This window comes from Aspergillus novofumigatus, assembly GCF_002847465.1.
Source record: "Aspergillus novofumigatus IBT 16806 chromosome Unknown P174scaffold_3, whole genome shotgun sequence".
In the NCBI taxonomy this organism is placed as follows: Eukaryota; Fungi; Ascomycota; class Eurotiomycetes; order Eurotiales; family Aspergillaceae; genus Aspergillus; species Aspergillus novofumigatus.
The window spans coordinates 2,530,611-2,547,195 of NW_020194276.1; the positions used below are offsets into that span (position 1 = coordinate 2,530,611).

The 16,585-nt window shown below is 50.5% G+C and overlaps 8 protein-coding genes across 8 annotated transcripts; 5 read left to right on the forward strand and 3 right to left on the reverse strand.

Annotated features, from left to right (window-relative positions):
- The first annotated feature begins 87 nt into the window (after positions 1–87).
- P174DRAFT_511394 (sugar porter family MFS transporter) lies at positions 88–2,454 on the forward strand. Its single transcript, XM_024831785.1, has 8 exons — positions 88–631; positions 682–758; positions 814–1,038; positions 1,105–1,420; positions 1,456–1,890; positions 1,962–2,086; positions 2,142–2,215; positions 2,273–2,454. The coding sequence occupies exons 1-8, from the start codon at positions 536–538 to the stop codon at positions 2,413–2,415; spliced, it is 1,491 nt and encodes a 496-aa protein (XP_024684278.1). The 5' UTR covers positions 88–535; the 3' UTR covers positions 2,416–2,454.
- Positions 2,455–2,526: 72 nt separating this feature from the next.
- P174DRAFT_387263 (uncharacterized protein) lies at positions 2,527–5,613 on the reverse strand. Its single transcript, XM_024823349.1, has 3 exons — positions 5,392–5,613; positions 4,488–5,324; positions 2,527–4,432 (listed from the first exon to the last, which is right to left on the reverse strand). The coding sequence occupies exons 1-3, from the start codon at positions 5,503–5,505 to the stop codon at positions 2,816–2,818; spliced, it is 2,568 nt and encodes an 855-aa protein (XP_024684279.1). The 5' UTR covers positions 5,506–5,613; the 3' UTR covers positions 2,527–2,815.
- A 133-nt stretch (positions 5,614–5,746) lies between these two features.
- Positions 5,747–6,996, forward strand: P174DRAFT_387266 (glycosyltransferase family protein). Its single transcript, XM_024823350.1, has 2 exons — positions 5,747–6,059; positions 6,117–6,996. Exons 1-2 carry the CDS (start codon positions 5,985–5,987, stop codon positions 6,915–6,917), a joined length of 876 nt encoding a protein of 291 aa, XP_024684280.1. The 5' UTR covers positions 5,747–5,984; the 3' UTR covers positions 6,918–6,996.
- Positions 6,997–7,360: 364 nt separating this feature from the next.
- On the forward strand, positions 7,361–8,813 carry P174DRAFT_440287 (SDR family NAD(P)-dependent oxidoreductase). The gene is made up of 10 exons (XM_024827022.1): positions 7,361–7,456; positions 7,510–7,654; positions 7,745–7,831; positions 7,889–7,951; positions 8,000–8,107; positions 8,179–8,230; positions 8,285–8,373; positions 8,430–8,492; positions 8,550–8,628; positions 8,675–8,813. Exons 1-10 carry the CDS (start codon positions 7,407–7,409, stop codon positions 8,695–8,697), a joined length of 759 nt encoding a protein of 252 aa, XP_024684281.1. The 5' UTR covers positions 7,361–7,406; the 3' UTR covers positions 8,698–8,813.
- Positions 8,814–8,836: 23 nt separating this feature from the next.
- Positions 8,837–10,217, reverse strand: P174DRAFT_367446 (methionyl-tRNA formyltransferase; the record flags this gene model as incomplete). Its single annotated transcript, XM_024822171.1, has 4 exons — positions 8,837–9,578; positions 9,641–9,731; positions 9,796–9,891; positions 9,980–10,217. 4 exons carry the CDS (start codon positions 10,215–10,217, stop codon positions 8,837–8,839), a joined length of 1,167 nt encoding a protein of 388 aa, XP_024684282.1.
- A 157-nt stretch (positions 10,218–10,374) lies between these two features.
- On the forward strand, positions 10,375–10,934 carry P174DRAFT_139590 (uncharacterized protein). Its single transcript, XM_024821127.1, has 2 exons — positions 10,375–10,829; positions 10,885–10,934. Exon 1 carries the CDS (start codon positions 10,439–10,441, stop codon positions 10,751–10,753), a length of 315 nt encoding a protein of 104 aa, XP_024684283.1. The 5' UTR covers positions 10,375–10,438; the 3' UTR covers positions 10,754–10,829; positions 10,885–10,934.
- Positions 10,388–13,204, forward strand: P174DRAFT_440290 (uncharacterized protein; the record flags this gene model as incomplete). The annotated part of the gene is made up of 3 exons (XM_024827023.1): positions 10,388–10,830; positions 10,885–12,225; positions 12,285–13,204. Coding segments are annotated over 2 exons (2,073 nt in total), but the record flags the coding sequence as incomplete, so codon positions are not given.
- Positions 13,205–14,442: 1,238 nt separating this feature from the next.
- On the reverse strand, positions 14,443–15,736 carry rho1 (Rho family GTPase RHO1; the record flags this gene model as incomplete). Its single annotated transcript, XM_024823351.1, has 5 exons — positions 15,324–15,736; positions 15,200–15,227; positions 14,880–15,077; positions 14,653–14,787; positions 14,443–14,616 (listed from the first exon to the last, which is right to left on the reverse strand). Exons 1-5 carry the CDS (start codon positions 15,389–15,391, stop codon positions 14,443–14,445), a joined length of 603 nt encoding a protein of 200 aa, XP_024684285.1. The 5' UTR covers positions 15,392–15,736.
- Between the last annotated feature and the right edge of the window lie 849 nt (positions 15,737–16,585).

Below are 16,585 nucleotides of genomic sequence, written 5' to 3' on the forward strand. Positions count from 1 at the left end.
GGTCTGGCTAAGTGAGCAATAGCATGGCGCTATCATCCTACCGAAACCGATAGGTTCTCTTTGCCCAGACGGACATACACCCTTGTCCTCTGACCTTCGTTTTTTCCCCGTCCAACCCGCCCTAACAACGAGCTCCAAGCGTTCTCGGCGTCTGAAGTATCTTCGCCTGAACTGCTCATCATCTGCTGTAATTCGTGGAAAGTTTCCGGCGCGCTCGTCGTCTTTTTTTCCGTGGCTGCCAGTCATATTACCCACACATTTGCAGGGTGACGGTTAGTGATATCAGACACCGTCGGTTATATATACATTACCGGGTCAGTTGGTCGATCTGCTGGTCTGTTGGGGTGAAAGAGACATAATCATTGTCATCCCTGGGATCTAGAATTGCCTTCGGTTTTCGCTTCAGGGGTCTTCTTCAATAATCTTGTCAGGGATGAGCGTGGGATTTTAATCGCGTTCCAGGTGTCTTAAATAATATCGACTTTTCACTTGTTAATTCTTTAACCCTGCTGAGGAGCCTACTGTCGTCGTCAACATGTCTGCCCTCCTCAGAAAGCTCGTCCACAATGAGGCGATACGAGAGGATCCCAAGGAAATCTATGGGTGGAGAGTGTATATGCTTGCCTGCTCGGTCCGTTGTCCTACAATATCCCCCGTATTCAGAGACTGACGAGTCTGTAGGCATGCTTTGGTGGTATGCTTTTTGGGATGGAAACAGGTATCATTGGGGGTGTTCTCACAATGAAACCTTTCATGGCGTGCGTCTCCTTACCGAGAATATAACCATGGCGAGTTTGTTCTAACCGTCACCAGGAAATATGGCCTGAACAATCTGAGTTCAGTCGCCCAGGCAAATCTGTCTGCCAACATTGTGTCCACGCTGCAAGCGGGCTGTTTCTTTGGAGCCCTCATCGCTTCGCAAGTGGCTGATCGCTGGGGAAGAAAGCCCGGTCTGATATCGGCATCGATTATGGCGATCCTTGGTGTGATCATGCAGGTTGCCGCCAGTGGCCACCTGGAGGCCCTGTATATTGGACGGTGAGTGACCCCGAGCCCGTGCGTTACACTCGTGTGGAGCATGCGCTGAACGATCCGTCTTTGCAGACTAGTTACCGGCTTCGGTGTCGGTTTCGCCTCGATGATCAACCCCCTCTACGTGTCGGAGAACGCTCCTCGTGCCATCCGTGGCATGCTGACCGGGCTGTACCAGCTCTTCATTACCATGGGCATCATGCTGGCGTTCTGGATCAACTATGGCTCCTTGCTGCACATCAGCGGCCCGGCCATGTACCTCGTGCCGCTGGCCATGCAGGCCCTCCCCGCCATCCTCCTCCTGGTCGGTATGCTCCTGTGCAACGAGTCTCCCCGCTGGCTCGCCCGCCAGGACCGCTGGGAAGCCGCGCGCGCCACACTCGCCCAAGTGCGCCACCTGCCCCCACCCACCCCTACATCGAGCGCGAATTCCAGGACATCGTCGCGCAGCTCGAGCACGAGCGCCAGCTCATCGGCGGCTCCGGCCCCTGGGACCTCATGCGGGAAATGTGGACGATCCCGGGCAACCGCAAGCGCGCCCTCATCAGCATCTTCCTCATGATCTGCCAGCAGATGACCGGCACCAACGCAATCAACTACTACGCACCGCAGATCTTCAAGAACCTCGGCGTCACCGGCAACGCCACCGGCCTCTTCGCCACAGGCGTCTACGGCATCGTCAAGGTCGTCGGCTGCGCTGTCTTCCTCGTCTTCGTCGCCGACTCCCTCGGCCGCCGCCGCTCCCTCCTCTGGACCTCCATCGCACAGGGCCTCACCATGCTCTACATCGGCCTGTACGTCCGCATCTCGCCCCCCAAGACCGGCGAGCCCGTCATCCCCGCCGGCTACGTCGCCCTCGTCTGCATCTTCCTCTTCGCCGCCTGCTTCCAGTTCGGCTGGGGCCCGTCTGCTGGATCTACGTCTCCGAGATCCCCACCGCCCGCCTGCGTGGCCTGAACGTCTCCTTCGCTGCCGCGACCCAGTGGCTCTTCAACTTTGTTGTCGCCCGCGCCGTCCCCAATATGCTTGCTACCGTCGGTGCGAATGGTTACGGGTAAGTCTCCCCCAAAGTCCTCTCATACAAGGTGAAGTATGCTAACGGTTCAAAGAACGTACATCATCTTCTCCTGCTTCTGTCTCTCCATGTTTGTGTTCGTATGGTTCTTCATCCCTGAGACCAAGGGTAACTTTTCCCCCCGTTTCAAAATCTTGTATCGACAGTTCATGCTGACGAGGATAGGTCTCTCACTCGAGAAAATGGATGAGTTGTTCGGCGTCACCACTTCCGAGAATAGCAAGGTGGCCGATGCCGAGCGGGCCATGAGTTCGACGACCGACAAGGAGGCTGAGACCATCGTTGAGACAAGGGTCGAAAGGCAATAGATAGCTATGCGTGTAATGTCCTGGTGAGAGAGTTCTGGTAACTTGCTATGAATCAGATTATCCTGTTTGATAGATGTTTTGGTTAAAGTAGTGGTGGCATCGGAACTTGTAGGGTAACTATCTGTTCATCATTGGTCGTAAGTCGTATATTCCTGTCGTTATGTACAAACCCACGGTAAATTCCCACATAGCAGAGCGATGAAACAAGAAGACAGACTGGGGTAAAGTGGATGCAGAATAATATCAATCAATCAACAGGAACGCTTCCGACAATTCGAGATGTGACAAATCCAATATCTTAATGAATGCAAATATCCGGATCTCAAAAGAACGCAAACCCAACTCCACTAATGCGCGTCATAGCATAAAGAGAAGAAATTGGTTGAAGCTGGCCAAGCGGTTACTTCAAGCCACGCATCGAGTATTTACTAATTCCCTCATTTCCGGCGAGTCTCTGCGACTGACTGCGTGTCACTCGCCGGGTGGGCTTGTCATCAAGACTCAACCCCCCGATTCCAGGACCAAGCTCTGAGCGTCTTGGTGAGAAGAATGTATCAGTCGGGTTCCGTCCGTAGCGGATATTCCTGACCGTGTTGCTTGTGGCTGTCGTCGCTGTCGTCACGGTCGTCTCGGTGTCTGAATCGCGATCGTAGGCATCAGAGAAGTCGGATTCATTGTCCTTGAGACTATTCAATGTGAAACTGTGATCACGTTTGAGACCTTGATTCTGGTTCGGAAATGCTAGTTGGTACTGTGCCTCTGGTGACCGCGTCATGAAGCTGGAACCGGCAGCAGTCGAAGAAAACGAAAGAGGGGGAACAGGGGGCTCAGCAGAACTGAATGATGAAGATGGTTGCTCGGGCCGAACATGGCTCCCGAGTGATGGACTGCCCGGGGAGCTTGCGTCCGGAGACTGGCTGGGCTGCTGCACTTGAGAGCCGGTATCGCCAGTTGTCGCAATACGGTAGAGAGATAACAGCCCCAATGCTTCCTGAACGGTCATGAAGACCAACAGAAGTTTCCCATATCTGTCAAAATAATGTCTCTCGAACGACACATGTGGAAGGTGCCCCCCAAGGTGGACGGCCGCCACTAGCTCGGCGAAATAAACAAGGATCTCCATGCCGTTCCATTGCGCGATGGGCTGCTTGAGGACATCCAACAATGCAAATCCCGCAATCAGACTTGCACTCCCAAGAGAAGCCACCTCGACGTAATTGCCAGGAATTGAGAGATGGTTATACTGTGACAGAAGCCAGGCAGCAATAGATGCTAGCAGTAGGCCCACCCGAAAGTACAGGAACATAAAGAGTGTCTGCATATCCGCAGACTGGCGAGCATGCGCACTCGATGCTCGCTGGTGCTGCTGCCAGTTCTCATTTCCCTCATCCTCAGGAGATTTGATCGTAAAAGCTCGGTCGAACAAACTCTCCAGCCCAGTTGAAGCAAGATGGTCGCTGGTAGGAAAGAACTTTGGAGGTGCAAAGACCGAATCTGCCTGAGCGGCGGGTTTACGTTGCCAGGAACTTGGCGACTGAGTGGGTGTACGGTGAAATGGGTTGCGTTCAACAACCTGCTGTATAGGCTTCGGCCGCGAAGATTGGGTCCGAAGGGCCCATGATGGAGGTTTAGGGGCCGCAGGTAGTGATCCATAGAACGGTAAAGGTCCGTTGAGGACAGACGGTGTGTCTCTCTGACGGACACTAACCGTCGGCGTGATTTCGTGCTGTACAGAAGGGGTCCAATCCATATCGTCCACCTCTGGAGGAGGCGTGGGAGAAATAACGGGCTCCGTTTCCGGTACTGGTCGGGGAGTTGCCAGCTTCTCAAGCGGGAAGCGTGGAGTACCTTGCTGGTCGGTTCCGCGAAGGCTGGTGAAACGCTGAGTAGTCGCGCTCGATTGCGCGACGGGTGACGCAACTGCTTTCTCACTAGCAGTCGCGGTTGGCGTGCTATCCGACCATGCGACCAGTGGGCGAGTGTCATACTTGACAACGCGCCGAGAGATAACGACGGACTTGGGATTCTGTCAGCGTGCGATTCATTCGTTCCTCAAAAAGGACGAGACTTACCAGGATCGTGAGGAGTATCATAAATAGATGCAGAGCCGGCGGCAATGTCGGTTGTAGTCCACTGGAAGAAGGGTCTTTAAGTACAGCCCAGAAGACGCATCGCGCCACCATGACGATGAGCTGCACCTGATAGTATTCGCCCAGCCCGACGAAGCGTCCTCCTCTGCCTTCGACCTTGAGTCGCAGTTTCGGGTTCCACCACAAGGACAGGATTCCCGCAATCAGAGCTAGACCAGCGTAGGGAGACAAATCAATCCAGCATGAACTCGGTAGTTGACGTGTCTGTAATGTCGCACGAGCGCACGACGCAATGGACGGCGGCGATAAGTCATCGTACATATCGCGGAGATGATGATCGGCACTCAGAGCTCCCAGAGTATCCCAGGACAGTTGACCAGCAACGCTGCCCCAGTAACCCATGGCACCCGCTGACACCAGTAGATTTCTCCAATTCCACCGCCGCGCGTGTCTCGCTGCCCTTCCCGCTTTGCTCCTGTCCATCATCCGTCGAAGGTGGTCCGATTTCGCCTCATATCCAGCTTGACGTATCCGTTCCTTCACCCGAGGTTCGCAGTTTGCGCATACTTGCGGGTATCGTTCCTCCAGGTTCCTGCGAAAACTGGGATATTCCCGCTCGTAGGCGCTATAATTTGGATCCTCCGGCGACGGAAAATAAGAGGCAAGTGCACTTGTGAAGAGATGCTGGTTGCGAACACACTGAGCACAGAAGAGGCCGGATCCTGTAAGATCAACCGACTCAAAGGGAACGTCTGTGGCTCCAGGACCGTAAACAGTAGGATTCGTTTCAGCGGCGGGAGGGTCGGTAATCTCTCCTTTCTGGTGCCGGCATCTGCGTTAACCCGGAATATACTAAGAACGAAGGCGCACAAAAGCAAGCACATACCTCATCCAGGTAGTTGACCGCTTCGCAGTGTTTGCAGCGCCATTTGCGAACGTTTCTGTCAGCCTGCGCAGAGCGATGTCCACAATAGAAGCAGCTTAGTCGCTTGGAGAACATGGTTTAGTATTTCATGTCAGATCCGATGACATTGATGATGATTGTTCCAAGAGAGAATCTAGTTCGCTTGAAAAACAATTTACTTATGGGATGATGATAAACGGTATCTTTGGTGTTTTTGTCTATCGCAGGAGTTAAGACAACAACAGGAAAATAATCACCGAGATCCGCACGGACCACGTGCCGTCTGCAATTAATCCAATGATATAACACCATGGGAATGTTGACAACTCCAGCCATCCCAAGACACAATGGCTCATTGACTCTAGGGTAGCTGCAACTGAATGATAACCTTAGGTGTATTTCCAGCTTTGAAAGGTTGTCCGAGCTAGGATGCCAACAAAAACAAGCGAAACGGGTGTCGTTTGCTGATACCGTGTCTTCAAGTGCCCTACGTTGAGGACGAGATCTAGCTACAACAGTGGCTAATTTTACTTCAACTGGCAATCTTTGTCTGAAATCGCGAAAATAAGCTCCCCATGGCTCCGCCGTGGGTCAAGTTAATCCTCTATGGCCTCTTGTTTGTGGCCATATGCGGCACTATAGCATTAATTGTGAGGACACTGCTCAATCCCTCCTTCTTTGCTGCATGCTCATGACTCTATTTTCAGCTCTGCATTCGCGCTCTATCAATATCGCAAAATTCCATAGTTCCGAAGTGGCGACGAAAGAATAGTCCAACTCATCTTCTCGTCGTCCTAGGCAGCGGCGGACATACTGCGGAGATGTTCTCTATGTTGCGGCGTATGAAACTCGACCCCTCGACATATACTTACCGCACCTACGTCGTCAGCTCGGGCGACAATTTTAGCGCTGCGAGGGCTGTGGAGTTTGAGACAGAATGGCTGAAGCAAAGTTCAAAGCTATCATTTCCTGCCAATTGCAGCAACACCGCAGAGTCCTACGCAATCGTCACGGTTCCTCGCGCTCGCCGTGTGCACCAGTCTTACCTGACTGCTCCTCTTTCAACCCTTCAATGTTTTAATGCTTGCCTTCTTGTACTCCGCGGCCGTCATCCCGAGCAAAAGTCGCCGCTTCCGAGAACAAACTCGCCATACCCGGACGTTATCCTAACCAACGGTCCGGCTACTGCAGTCTGTATGGTTTTGGCCGCCAAACTTTTGCGACTGTCTCACTATCTGGAGTCTCTTTTCAATATCAAGAACCGCCAAGACAGGGATAGCTCGAGATCATCCCACGCGAAGAGATCAGAGGATGCGTCAGCGCCAGTTTACTTCCAGCTGCGTACCATTTACGTAGAGTCATGGGCACGGGTCACAACATTTAGTCTAAGCGGAAAGCTATTGTTACCTTTTGCTGATCGATTTCTTGTGCAATGGCCTGATCTGGCAGGAAAACGGGCCTGGAGGGGCATGAGGAAAACCGAATATGCCGGTACGCTGGTAGACTAGTTGCATTCTGATGGCGTTGAGATTCAATCTACCATATTTCTTAGAATATGTATACTATTACAGATACTGTGAGATAATGATAAACGATATAGCTGTGTCTATCAGCCACAACACTAACAGCAAAGCCGAGGCCAGGTATGCGCGCCCAGTGCACCTCCTCGATTCAGTATGTCCTTCCCCCCGTACTTGAGATTGAGATGGTCAATTGAGCCTTGTGCCTGCCTATTGCTTTTCTTGAAGAGGACGCTGGTGTATATGTAGGAATTGGGAGCATCAAGCGCCACCTGTCAAGCCAGAGAGCAACTCATAATTCCGCTCCCATCCAGATATCGGAATTATACCGATATCTTCCCCATAGCTGAATGCTTTACCCCGCGTCAGTCGACCAATATACTATTTATGTCTCGGTAATTATCCTTCCCTATCACTTAGATACTGGCTGTCTAAATTCTCCATAAATATACCTCTAGAAAGGTATTTCGGGAAATCATGTCCTACTCCTTAAAAGGCCGCAATGCCCTGGTTACTGGTGGCTCTCGGTACATCTGCTAATCCGGCTTCTTATTGTTGACTGACGCTGACAGGTATTCAGAGGATTGGGAGCTCTAGTGGCTCAAAAGTACGCTGCCGAAGGGTGTAACGTTGCGATCAACTACCTTTCGAGCAAAGACGTTGCGGAGGAGCTCGCGTCCAGCCTACAGACTCAGTACGGCGTCAAGGCAATCACTATTCAAGGTGTAAGTCTTGCTTGCCTGCTGTGGCAATCCACAAATGCGAGCTAGACAGATTCAACGAGCTGGACAATTGACTGAGGCCTGCAAATCTAGGACGCAAGTCGCCGTCAAGACTGCAGCAATGCGATCAAGACCACGATTGAACAGCTTGGAGGTCTGGATATTGTGATCTCAAATGCAGTGAGTTCTATCAGTGGATGCTTCTCACTATATTGCCTCGGACTAATTGTCGTCAAGGGTTGGACCAAAATGACTACATTCAGCGATTTAGACGCCATGAATGATGACGACTGGGACAGGGTAAGAAGTCCACTTTTATGGACAACAACAGCTGACAGTTTCACCCAGTGCTGGACAACGAATGTCAAGAGTAGTTGGTACCTCTTCAAGGAAGCACTTCCTACATTCAACGCAAACCCCGACGGCGGTGTCTTCATTATCACTTCGTCCACTGCGGTAGGTAGCCACCAATCCCATATTTGGGTCATTATATATTGTGAAGGTTGGCGCTTATAAGAACCATTTAGGCTGTCACACCAAGCGGAAGCAGCATACCATACGCTGTGACAAAGGCAGCAGGTAGGATCCATAGTCAAAGCCATGAGTAAACCATGACTCACAATTTCAACATAGGCTTGCACCTTATGAAGTGTCTCGCACAGAGTCAAGGTTCAAAAGTCCGTGTCAACGCTGTAGTTCCTGCTCTCTTGCTCACTGAATGGGTATGTCAGACCGTAACAGAGTGAGCAGCGCAGAACTCAGGCTAATCAAATTACAGGGGCAACGGTTCCCTCCTGAAAAGATCGCAGCCTTCAAGAACAAAGCGGTACTTGGGAAATTGGTAAGATAGGTCGAATTTTTATACTCTCCCCTCGTTAGCTAATCGAGTGGCCATTAGCCTGAGCTGGAGGACGCTGCCAATGCATATGTTATGCTGGCTCAGAACTCGTCCATGACTGGACAGTCCATCCAAGTTGGTAGGTGGTCCAATTTATGTCATTTATCGCAGCGCTGACAACATAGATGCCGGTTTTGCGATCAAATAAGCGTTGTGGCCCAGAAGACCAGCTGGAGCATGAGTGATAGCTGCCAAGTAAATAGATTTTGAGACTCGAGCAACGTTGTAAGCGGTATCATATTGTTAGAATAATGAAAATGAAATGACGATGCTCGCTCTTCTTTGGTTTATTGCAAAGGGTTATGGAACGGAGTGAAGTCGGCAGCGCCAGAGTGAAAGGTCCGATCGCTAAGCATCCGAGCTTTGAGCGCAGCGCGAACACCATCTGCATTCTGTTCTCCTTCGACCTTCATTTGATGGATCCGAATCAGTTTGCCATCTCTTGTGAACACGTACAGCCCCTTTCCTTGTTGGCGATCAATCGGATGTGCACTGTCCACGAAAGGCAAGCCGGGAACAAGAGAGAAAGCCTCGCAGCCCTTTAGCGTATCTACTTCCTCCATCTCGCTCAGGATTACCCTGCGCTGTTGGAACAAGGGATTTCCTGGAGTAGGATCGCTAACCGCGAGGGTTTTGCTCCAGAGCGGACCGAGCACGCGATTCCGCCTGTTGATGTCCTTCCACGTCCAATTGACCCAGTCTATGTGTCTATCCTCTGGCTTGATCTTCGCCGCATGAATTAATGGCTCATCGCTCTGTGATGCCCGCCAGCCTGCGTCTTCTATGGGAGGGACGAACAATCCTTTGCGAATACCATCCAAGAGGATCTCCGCTCCCTTAGGGGCAACGATGTTTAGGAGCTCCGGAACGGTGCATGTGTCAGGATTCGGTATCTCAAAACCGGGGGCTGGAGTCTGCTGGAGGATGACGCCGTGATCGAAATGCTTGACATGTAGGGTTTGAAGCGTAACGCCGGTTTTCGTTCTCCCTGCTAGAAGAGTATGGTGTAGCGGGGCGGGACCACGGAAACTAGACATTCATCCATTAGACGAACCCCCTTGAGGAACTGCTTAGGATTTTGAGGAGCGTACTCCGGAAGCAGAGATGGATGAACATTCAATCCACCGTACTTGGCGGCGTTGAGGATTCGGGGAGGTACGAATAAGCCAAAGGACACAGCCACTATCAGATTGATGGGACCTGCGGGCAGTATTGGGGGCTAACAGCATCAGTACAGCAAGTCTACCAAGGCGGCGAGGACTATAATCTACCGCCCAGTCTTTGAATGTGTCTATCTCGTGAATTGGAAGTGAAAGTTCTGTTGCGACCGCCTTGATAGGGACTATTGACCAGATAAAATGAGTGAGCATAGTTCCAAGCATATTGATCCTTGAAAGTGGACAGAGTACCCTCCCGTATTTTCTTCAAACCCCTCCCTACTCTTTTTCCAGGTCTGCAAACAACGTCAATTGACGATATTCGATCTGGTCGTTTGACATGTTCTGCGTGTAGAGCTTTCAAGGAAGCTATGCTGAACTCGTCAGCTCCGCAAAAGAGAATACGGAGAGGGTCGTATGTTTTCGTCGCAAGGAATCGATATCCAAAGCTGCGCTTTGAAAGAGCGCTTCTATGGTGGCAGAGAGCTCCAGCTCTCATGAGATAAGCCATGGTCTGAACCTGCCCATGTGCTCGTGAGACGGGTTCTGTATTTGCTATTTGGCTATCGCGGTCGTGAAGTGAAGCTCCGCGGAAGCTTTCCCGATGCTCAGCCACGTGATGTCACCATGTCAACATGGCCATCTGATCAGCGCAGCTCGTCTTCCAACGACATAGTCGTGCTCAAGTGTGCCACATCTCAGTGATGAGCAGTGGCATGATCTGAACATGCGATGCCAGATAGCGACTTGACTTCAGTGGTTCCCGCGCAGCTCTCATTCCTTGCGATATACAGCCCCCTCCTCGGACCGACAGACGAAAGTATCGGCGACCAGGTTGTTTTTTACACCTCCAGAACAGAGCGATCACGACGAAATGAACGATCGGCTGTCGGTAACGATGATGCAAAGCTTACTGAGGGACAAAATGAGAGGCTGCGCCAGATAGGACTGGCGCAGGGAATGGTCAGCTTCGCCAGGTTCGAATCACAACGTTTGCAGAGGCTGAATAAAGCTGAGATGGTACTCCAGGAATTTTTCCCAGGGTAAATCGGTCGATTATGTGGAGACAGAAAAATCGACCGTCATACTACATGAGTTGGAGGAAAATTGGTGGATACTAGCAGTAAGTAAGGCGTCGCGGGGCATTTCTGAGTTGATCGCTGACGATGTGATCACAGTCGATAGATCTCACTAGGCTTCCCAATGATTCAGCAAGTGGCGCTGCCTCCCAGCAAGATACATCCGGTGCTTCTCCTTTCTATTACTCCTCCAGAGAGATTTGTCCGCCGCAACTCTTGAAACAACAGCTACGCCGGGCGCATTCCATATTCCTCCTTCATCATGAGCTTACGCTTCAGCGTCTGTACGACCGCGTTGGAAGGTCCTCGTTTTGCAGTTTTCTTGAGCGCTTTTGGAGCAAATTTGCATGGAGCTGGGACATTCTCCTGACCGGGAACCCCACCGTTGAATTATATAATGGCATAAAGCTCTCTGCTGGCGGCGAGCTTGGCATCGGAGTGGGCGAGGAAGAATGGGGAAGCGGGGAGAGAGAGGTTCTTGAGGACTATGTGCTCAGAACAGACGGCCTAGTGGATCTAGTCGTCTCCCGGTTCGGCGATCCTCCTTCCGCGGCGGAGGATTTAGCAAAGACAAAGAGATCTGAAGATCCTGCTGACGCAAGCGAAAATCAGGGAAGTTGGCTTGGTTCGGACATCTACCCTCGTCCCTCAGATGGTGTCATATTCTCCGGAGCCGGCAACATCTCGAGGTCTTCTCTGGTACAGGTCTCTCAGTGGATGGAATGGATCTTCAGATATGGCTATGATGCGTATGGGGTGGGTGAAGATCCGACGTCACCGCGACGGCGAAAACGCCGAAGGGGACACCGTGGTCGATCAGCTGCGAAATCTCTCTCAGCTAGCCGTACCGACAAATCCCAATTCACGAAAACAAAACGCAGCTTTGCCCCAGGGATACCCCCTCCTCTCGTAGTAGGAACATCGAAAGCTGCGCAGGAGGCCGGACCAGGGACACGCCAAAGTAGCACTGACAACTCCCCATCCAGGGGCGACAAGGGCAGCGATTGGATGGGTCTTGGATCAGATACTCTGGTCAAGTATCTAACATTCGGGTACGGCTCGTCTTGGAGATTTCCGTCCGGCACAACCAGCACACACCCCCGCATTGAGGCACTGAAGCGGGAAGAGACTGAGTCGGACGCAAGGAAAGAGCACCAGTCTTCTGACTGTTCCCAGGAAGCATCTGAAGAAAGCGCACCGAGCGTTAGCAACGACACCAAACCCAAGGACCAGGCCAATGGAAAATTCATTATTGGTCTATGTGATGACTCTGACCTTGTGGACTACCAATCTCCTGAAGATAACGCCAGGGATGACTCAACAGCAAACTTAACACAGAAGATAGTCCAACGGACTCTGTATGTCCAACGACCTGGTCATTCAGGACAAAGCGCAGCAGGTGATACGGAACCCGTTGAGCTGCGGGTAGTGGTTTATGTCGTACGTTCAGTCCCGTTACCAGGCCTGTTCATTAAGATGTCAGCTAATGTAACAAACAGAATCAACCTTTTATATACACCTTCCTTTTCGACCCTCAAGCGCCGTCCTTGAACGATGTCTCTCTCTACCAAAGCATTCATCACCAACTCGCTCCCCTCCAGAGGCCATTGAGCAACTCCACATCACCTGCAAATGCCGCAGAACGCATTTTCATGTCCGAGAATGCGGTCGACTTCAACAAACGCTTTTCAACCAAGAACCTACCGGTCTACGATCTCGTTTACGACCCCACAAATCTGACCATCCGGTCTTCTATTCCGAACATCCCGGATCTCGGATACTACTCTTTGGAGACCTCGCCGTGGTCCCGCGTCGAGAGTCTCAACATTCACCAGCGCCTCCTGAGCACATACGCCGAAACCAGGCTGCGTCCCCTCGAACTCGAGCGAACATGCAAGACTAGTCGCGGCTGGTGGATCGTTTGGGTACGAATCACTGACGCACAACTCCCGGACCATCAAGACGATCTCAATTCAAGTGTTAGCAAAGGCGAAGGCTGTTCTCCCCCTCCCGCGCGGGAAGCATTCCTAGTCCGCAAAGCGAGCGACCACGTCTCGGCATCGGGGCATGCTCGCGGTGGCAGTGGAACACGATTCTTCAGAGATCTCGGTGGTGCATCATCACCGGGACTGCAAGCCTCCCGCTCTGAGACGGGGCCGGGAAAACTTATAGAGGGCCTGAGCCTTGATGCGAGACGATATATAGAGAATCTATTAAGCCTGAACAGATAATGTCATATACTCGGGTTTAGGAACTTTCTCTCAGATACCACATTTCTTCTTTCTGTATTCACGCAAAGGCACTCAACATTGAAAAGAGAAAGTCGGTAAAAAATACACGGCAGTGTCGACATGACTGCAATTTGATAAGTGACAGCACGATCTCTGTGAGTATCTAGTTGGACTAAATCAGCCACCCCTTGGTCTATTAGCATAGTATCGGGCTCGCAGCAGAGCATAGCCATGCATTTATCTATTTAAATCAAGCACTATTGGGGTCTCCACTCATTAGACTGGCACCAGCCCTATTGGGAATGACACATAATCTGCTTAGTACTACTAGTTACTCTCCTGTAGACTACTTTTCGGACCGTAGCAGACTCTAGACGGTCGACTTTAACATGACTCTTCTGAAGAACGCTACTATCTACTCCGTGGATGCAGGGATGGGCCTGACTCAGGAGTAATCCTGCTTACCAGAATACTAAAACTGTAGCAATACAAGTGTGTTGTCATACTGTCTAGTTCTTCTGAAGACATTGCTCAAACATACCCGTGGTAAAGAGAAACAACTACAATGTAAGATCATATCACTCATCAATGCCTACCTTGGACTTAGGTTGCTAATACTCTACGTTGTCAATTGGAAGATATAAGCAGATACTATCGACGCGGAAAACAGGCAGTACATAATTAGTACAAAATGAGTAACAGCATTATTATTAGTTGGGAGCCTGAGCAGGTGACACTATTGCAACCATCTGTGTTGAGATCACTCGGACATCCTGGGACTCATGGAGAATAGGACAAAACCTAGATTGACTGAAGGATGCGAGCGTCAACGATCGAAGACAGTTTCATGCATTCTCTTTAACCGAAAAAAGGAAAGTATGAGACCCTTGCTGGAGTACCCGGTGCGATAGGTATCGTCTATCATACCACGAGATTCCGACTCCCTTTCTCGATCAATTTCTCAGAGTATGTTGGCGGGACACACGCGACAGAACGCCATCCTCAAATTGCTCGCTTCCGAACCATACGCCCTCACAGTCGTGGGCCGCCCCTTTTTTTCCCGTTGCTTGCTAGGAACCAAGCAATATTTCGCTGCTACAGCAGCCGGGCAGCCCTGTAGACGCTAGGAGAACTTGAAGCGAGAAAATAAGGGAAACCCACGAGGTTATGAAGACAACGCCTCCCTAAGAAAATAATAGAAGACTGCAAAAGAACAAAGTCGACCAACTGCATAGCCAGATAATTCCCATGAAGCTCATGTGCCCGTAGTCGAACATCATCCACACTCGCACACAGGCACATCTGCACACGCCAACCGGAGAGAACCCCCTCTCAGTGAAAAGAAGCAACCAGATATTGGAGACGCTGATCCGTTGATAAAATCTCCGAATGTAACAGACCTTTTGCGAAGGAGACGAAAACTAGTTTACAAAATAGTGCACCCCCTCTTCTTCTTGTGGGTCTTGGTCAAGAGGGCAGCCCGGGTGGCAGCCTCGAAGACCTCACGGACACCCTCGTTGGTTCGTGCGGAGCATTCGAGATACTTGTAGGCTCCAATCTTCTTGCGAACTTCCTCGCCCTGGACGAATATGTCAATAATCTATAGAGCAAGTTCATGTCCGGGCAGGTCACATACCTGTTCAGGAGTGACTGGCTTCTGAGAGGTCTTGTGCAGCTCCTCAATGGTCTTGGGGTCATGACGAAGATCCTTCTTGCAACCGACGAGAATGATGGGGAGGCCTTGGCAGAAGTGAAGAACCTCGGAGATCCACTATGAACGCTGTCAGCCCCTGTGTACGCGCGCATGAATCACTTTCCCCCTCTTCCTGGGTGAAAGAAAGGGACGCCTGGGCTATTGTTCACCTTCTCCTGGACGTTGTCAAGGGAATCGGGGGAATCGATGGCGAAGCAGATCAGGATGACGTGGGAGTCGGGGTATGAAAGAGGACGAAGACGGTCATAATCTTCCTGACCAGCAGTATCCCAAAGGGCAAGTTCAACATGCTTGCCATCGACCTCGACATCGGCGACGTAGTTCTCGAAAACAGTGGGGACATAGACCTGAAGAATTGTGGAGTGTCAGATGACAGGAGTCATTCGAGCACTGAACGATGAAGTTGACTCGAATCGAGCAGCAAGCACCGGTAGTACGATTATAAACGGCAAGGCTGGGGAAAGCTAACCTCAGGGAAGGTTCCCTTGGAGAAGACACTATCCAAAGAAAATCGGATTAGCTCAAGTAAGAGAAAAGCTCGGTGCTGCCGATGATCATGATCGCCATAGGCAGGGAGAGTATATGAAACTTACATCAGAAGACAGGTCTTACCACAGGCACCATCGCCAACGATGACAAGCTTGCGGCGGATTTCAGCCATCTTTAAAGGAGACAATGATCAGCGAATGATTTAGAAAATTTAATGATGACAACGCAGAGACGATGGGATGCGTTGATGAGAAGTAAACAGCAAAGGAGGCAGGAGTACTGTTGTAGGTAGATAAGTGATGGAATAGGCGGAGGGTGGTCGAGAGTAGAGAAAGGGACAAGTCAGGCGCCCGGGAGCAAAAAGGGTTATCACATACAGTGCACGGGAGCAACAAGCGCAACGGCGTGGAACACTAAAAGATAGAGGTATTGAAAGGAGAAGAAGAGGAAGGAAAGACAGAGAGGGACTGCGAGCTTTGAATTAATTTGAATCTATAGATGGAGAGAATCCAAAAAAGACTGGGATGGAAAATGGATGGTGGATGGTCTTCGATGAGGAAAGATAGTTGTTGATGGTGGTGGTGTCAAGTTTCGATGCTAAAGGGAAAGAGAGGTTTATCGGCGTTAATAATGAGGTTAGGTTGGCCTAAGGACTCGCTCTCATTTCTTTGGGCGCTGTTTCGTTTTTCCCCGGCTGGTCCTCTTCCATTATTAGGTATTATTAGTCCCGTCCTCATGCTGCTGACTACTCCGTATTGATGGACAATAGACAGGACCATGAAACGAGTTGGAAGTGAAATGGATGTAATTTTACCAGACCCATCTGTGCACAACAGTAACCTTACCTACTAAGGTAAATATGTGGCTGAGCCAGGCGGTGTTTGTTCTTTTCCTGATTGTGCATTGTATTTACAACCAGGACTTTTCATGCGTATAATATTTACATACTCTGTGCAGTTGCCATACAGTCAGAATCTAAGATGATAAGGGCACTATATCAAAGTCCTTTCACTCATTGTCTCTGATATAGAGATGCTCTGCTTGATTATGTTGAGAATAAGGACTATCTTCCCACATTCAGCTGCCTCAATCCGCTGTTGCCTTGTCCCCTTATTGAAGCCACCGTGGCTGAGACCTAATTTCCTACTCCACTTAGATGATACACACTAGTACATGGCCATGAAGCTTGGATACTGTACTGTACCTTATGTCTCAATGTAAGAGTTGCTCAACGGGATACTTTGGATTTCTCCACAGACAGGAAATAGGTGGTTGAAATTATATCTTCTCTTATATAACTCAAACTTGATCTCCAAAGTATTGAGTGTTTACAACTTGGTATATGTCATCAGTATTATTATTGCTT

Bases quoted from the DNA above. Each gene is read 5' to 3' on its own strand.
- P174DRAFT_139590 (XM_024821127.1), top strand. From the start codon at position 10,439: ATGCCAGATAGCGACTTGACTTCAGTGGTTCCCGCGCAGCTCTCATTC.
- P174DRAFT_387266 (XM_024823350.1), top strand. From the start codon at position 5,985: ATGGCTCCGCCGTGGGTCAAGTTAATCCTCTATGGCCTCTTGTTTGTG. The intron at 6,060-6,116 runs GTGAGGACACTG...CTCTATTTTCAG, and splicing joins GCGGCACTATAGCATTAATT to CTCTGCATTCGCGCTCTATC.
- P174DRAFT_440287 (XM_024827022.1), top strand. From the start codon at position 7,407: ATGTCCTACTCCTTAAAAGGCCGCAATGCCCTGGTTACTGGTGGCTCT. The intron at 7,655-7,744 runs GTAAGTCTTGCT...CTGCAAATCTAG, and splicing joins AGGCAATCACTATTCAAGGT to GACGCAAGTCGCCGTCAAGA. The intron at 7,952-7,999 runs GTAAGAAGTCCA...AGTTTCACCCAG, and splicing joins ATGATGACGACTGGGACAGG to TGCTGGACAACGAATGTCAA.
- P174DRAFT_387263 (XM_024823349.1), bottom strand. From the start codon at position 5,505: ATGTTCTCCAAGCGACTAAGCTGCTTCTATTGTGGACATCGCTCTGCG. The intron at 5,325-5,391 runs GTATGTGCTTGC...TGCCGGCACCAG, and splicing joins CGGTCAACTACCTGGATGAG to AAAGGAGAGATTACCGACCC. The intron at 4,433-4,487 runs GTAAGTCTCGTC...CAGAATCCCAAG, and splicing joins TGATACTCCTCACGATCCTG to TCCGTCGTTATCTCTCGGCG.
- P174DRAFT_511394 (XM_024831785.1), top strand. From the start codon at position 536: ATGTCTGCCCTCCTCAGAAAGCTCGTCCACAATGAGGCGATACGAGAG. The intron at 632-681 runs GTCCGTTGTCCT...ACGAGTCTGTAG, and splicing joins TGTATATGCTTGCCTGCTCG to GCATGCTTTGGTGGTATGCT. The intron at 1,891-1,961 runs GTCTGCATCTTC...TACGTCTCCGAG, and splicing joins CCGCCGGCTACGTCGCCCTC to ATCCCCACCGCCCGCCTGCG.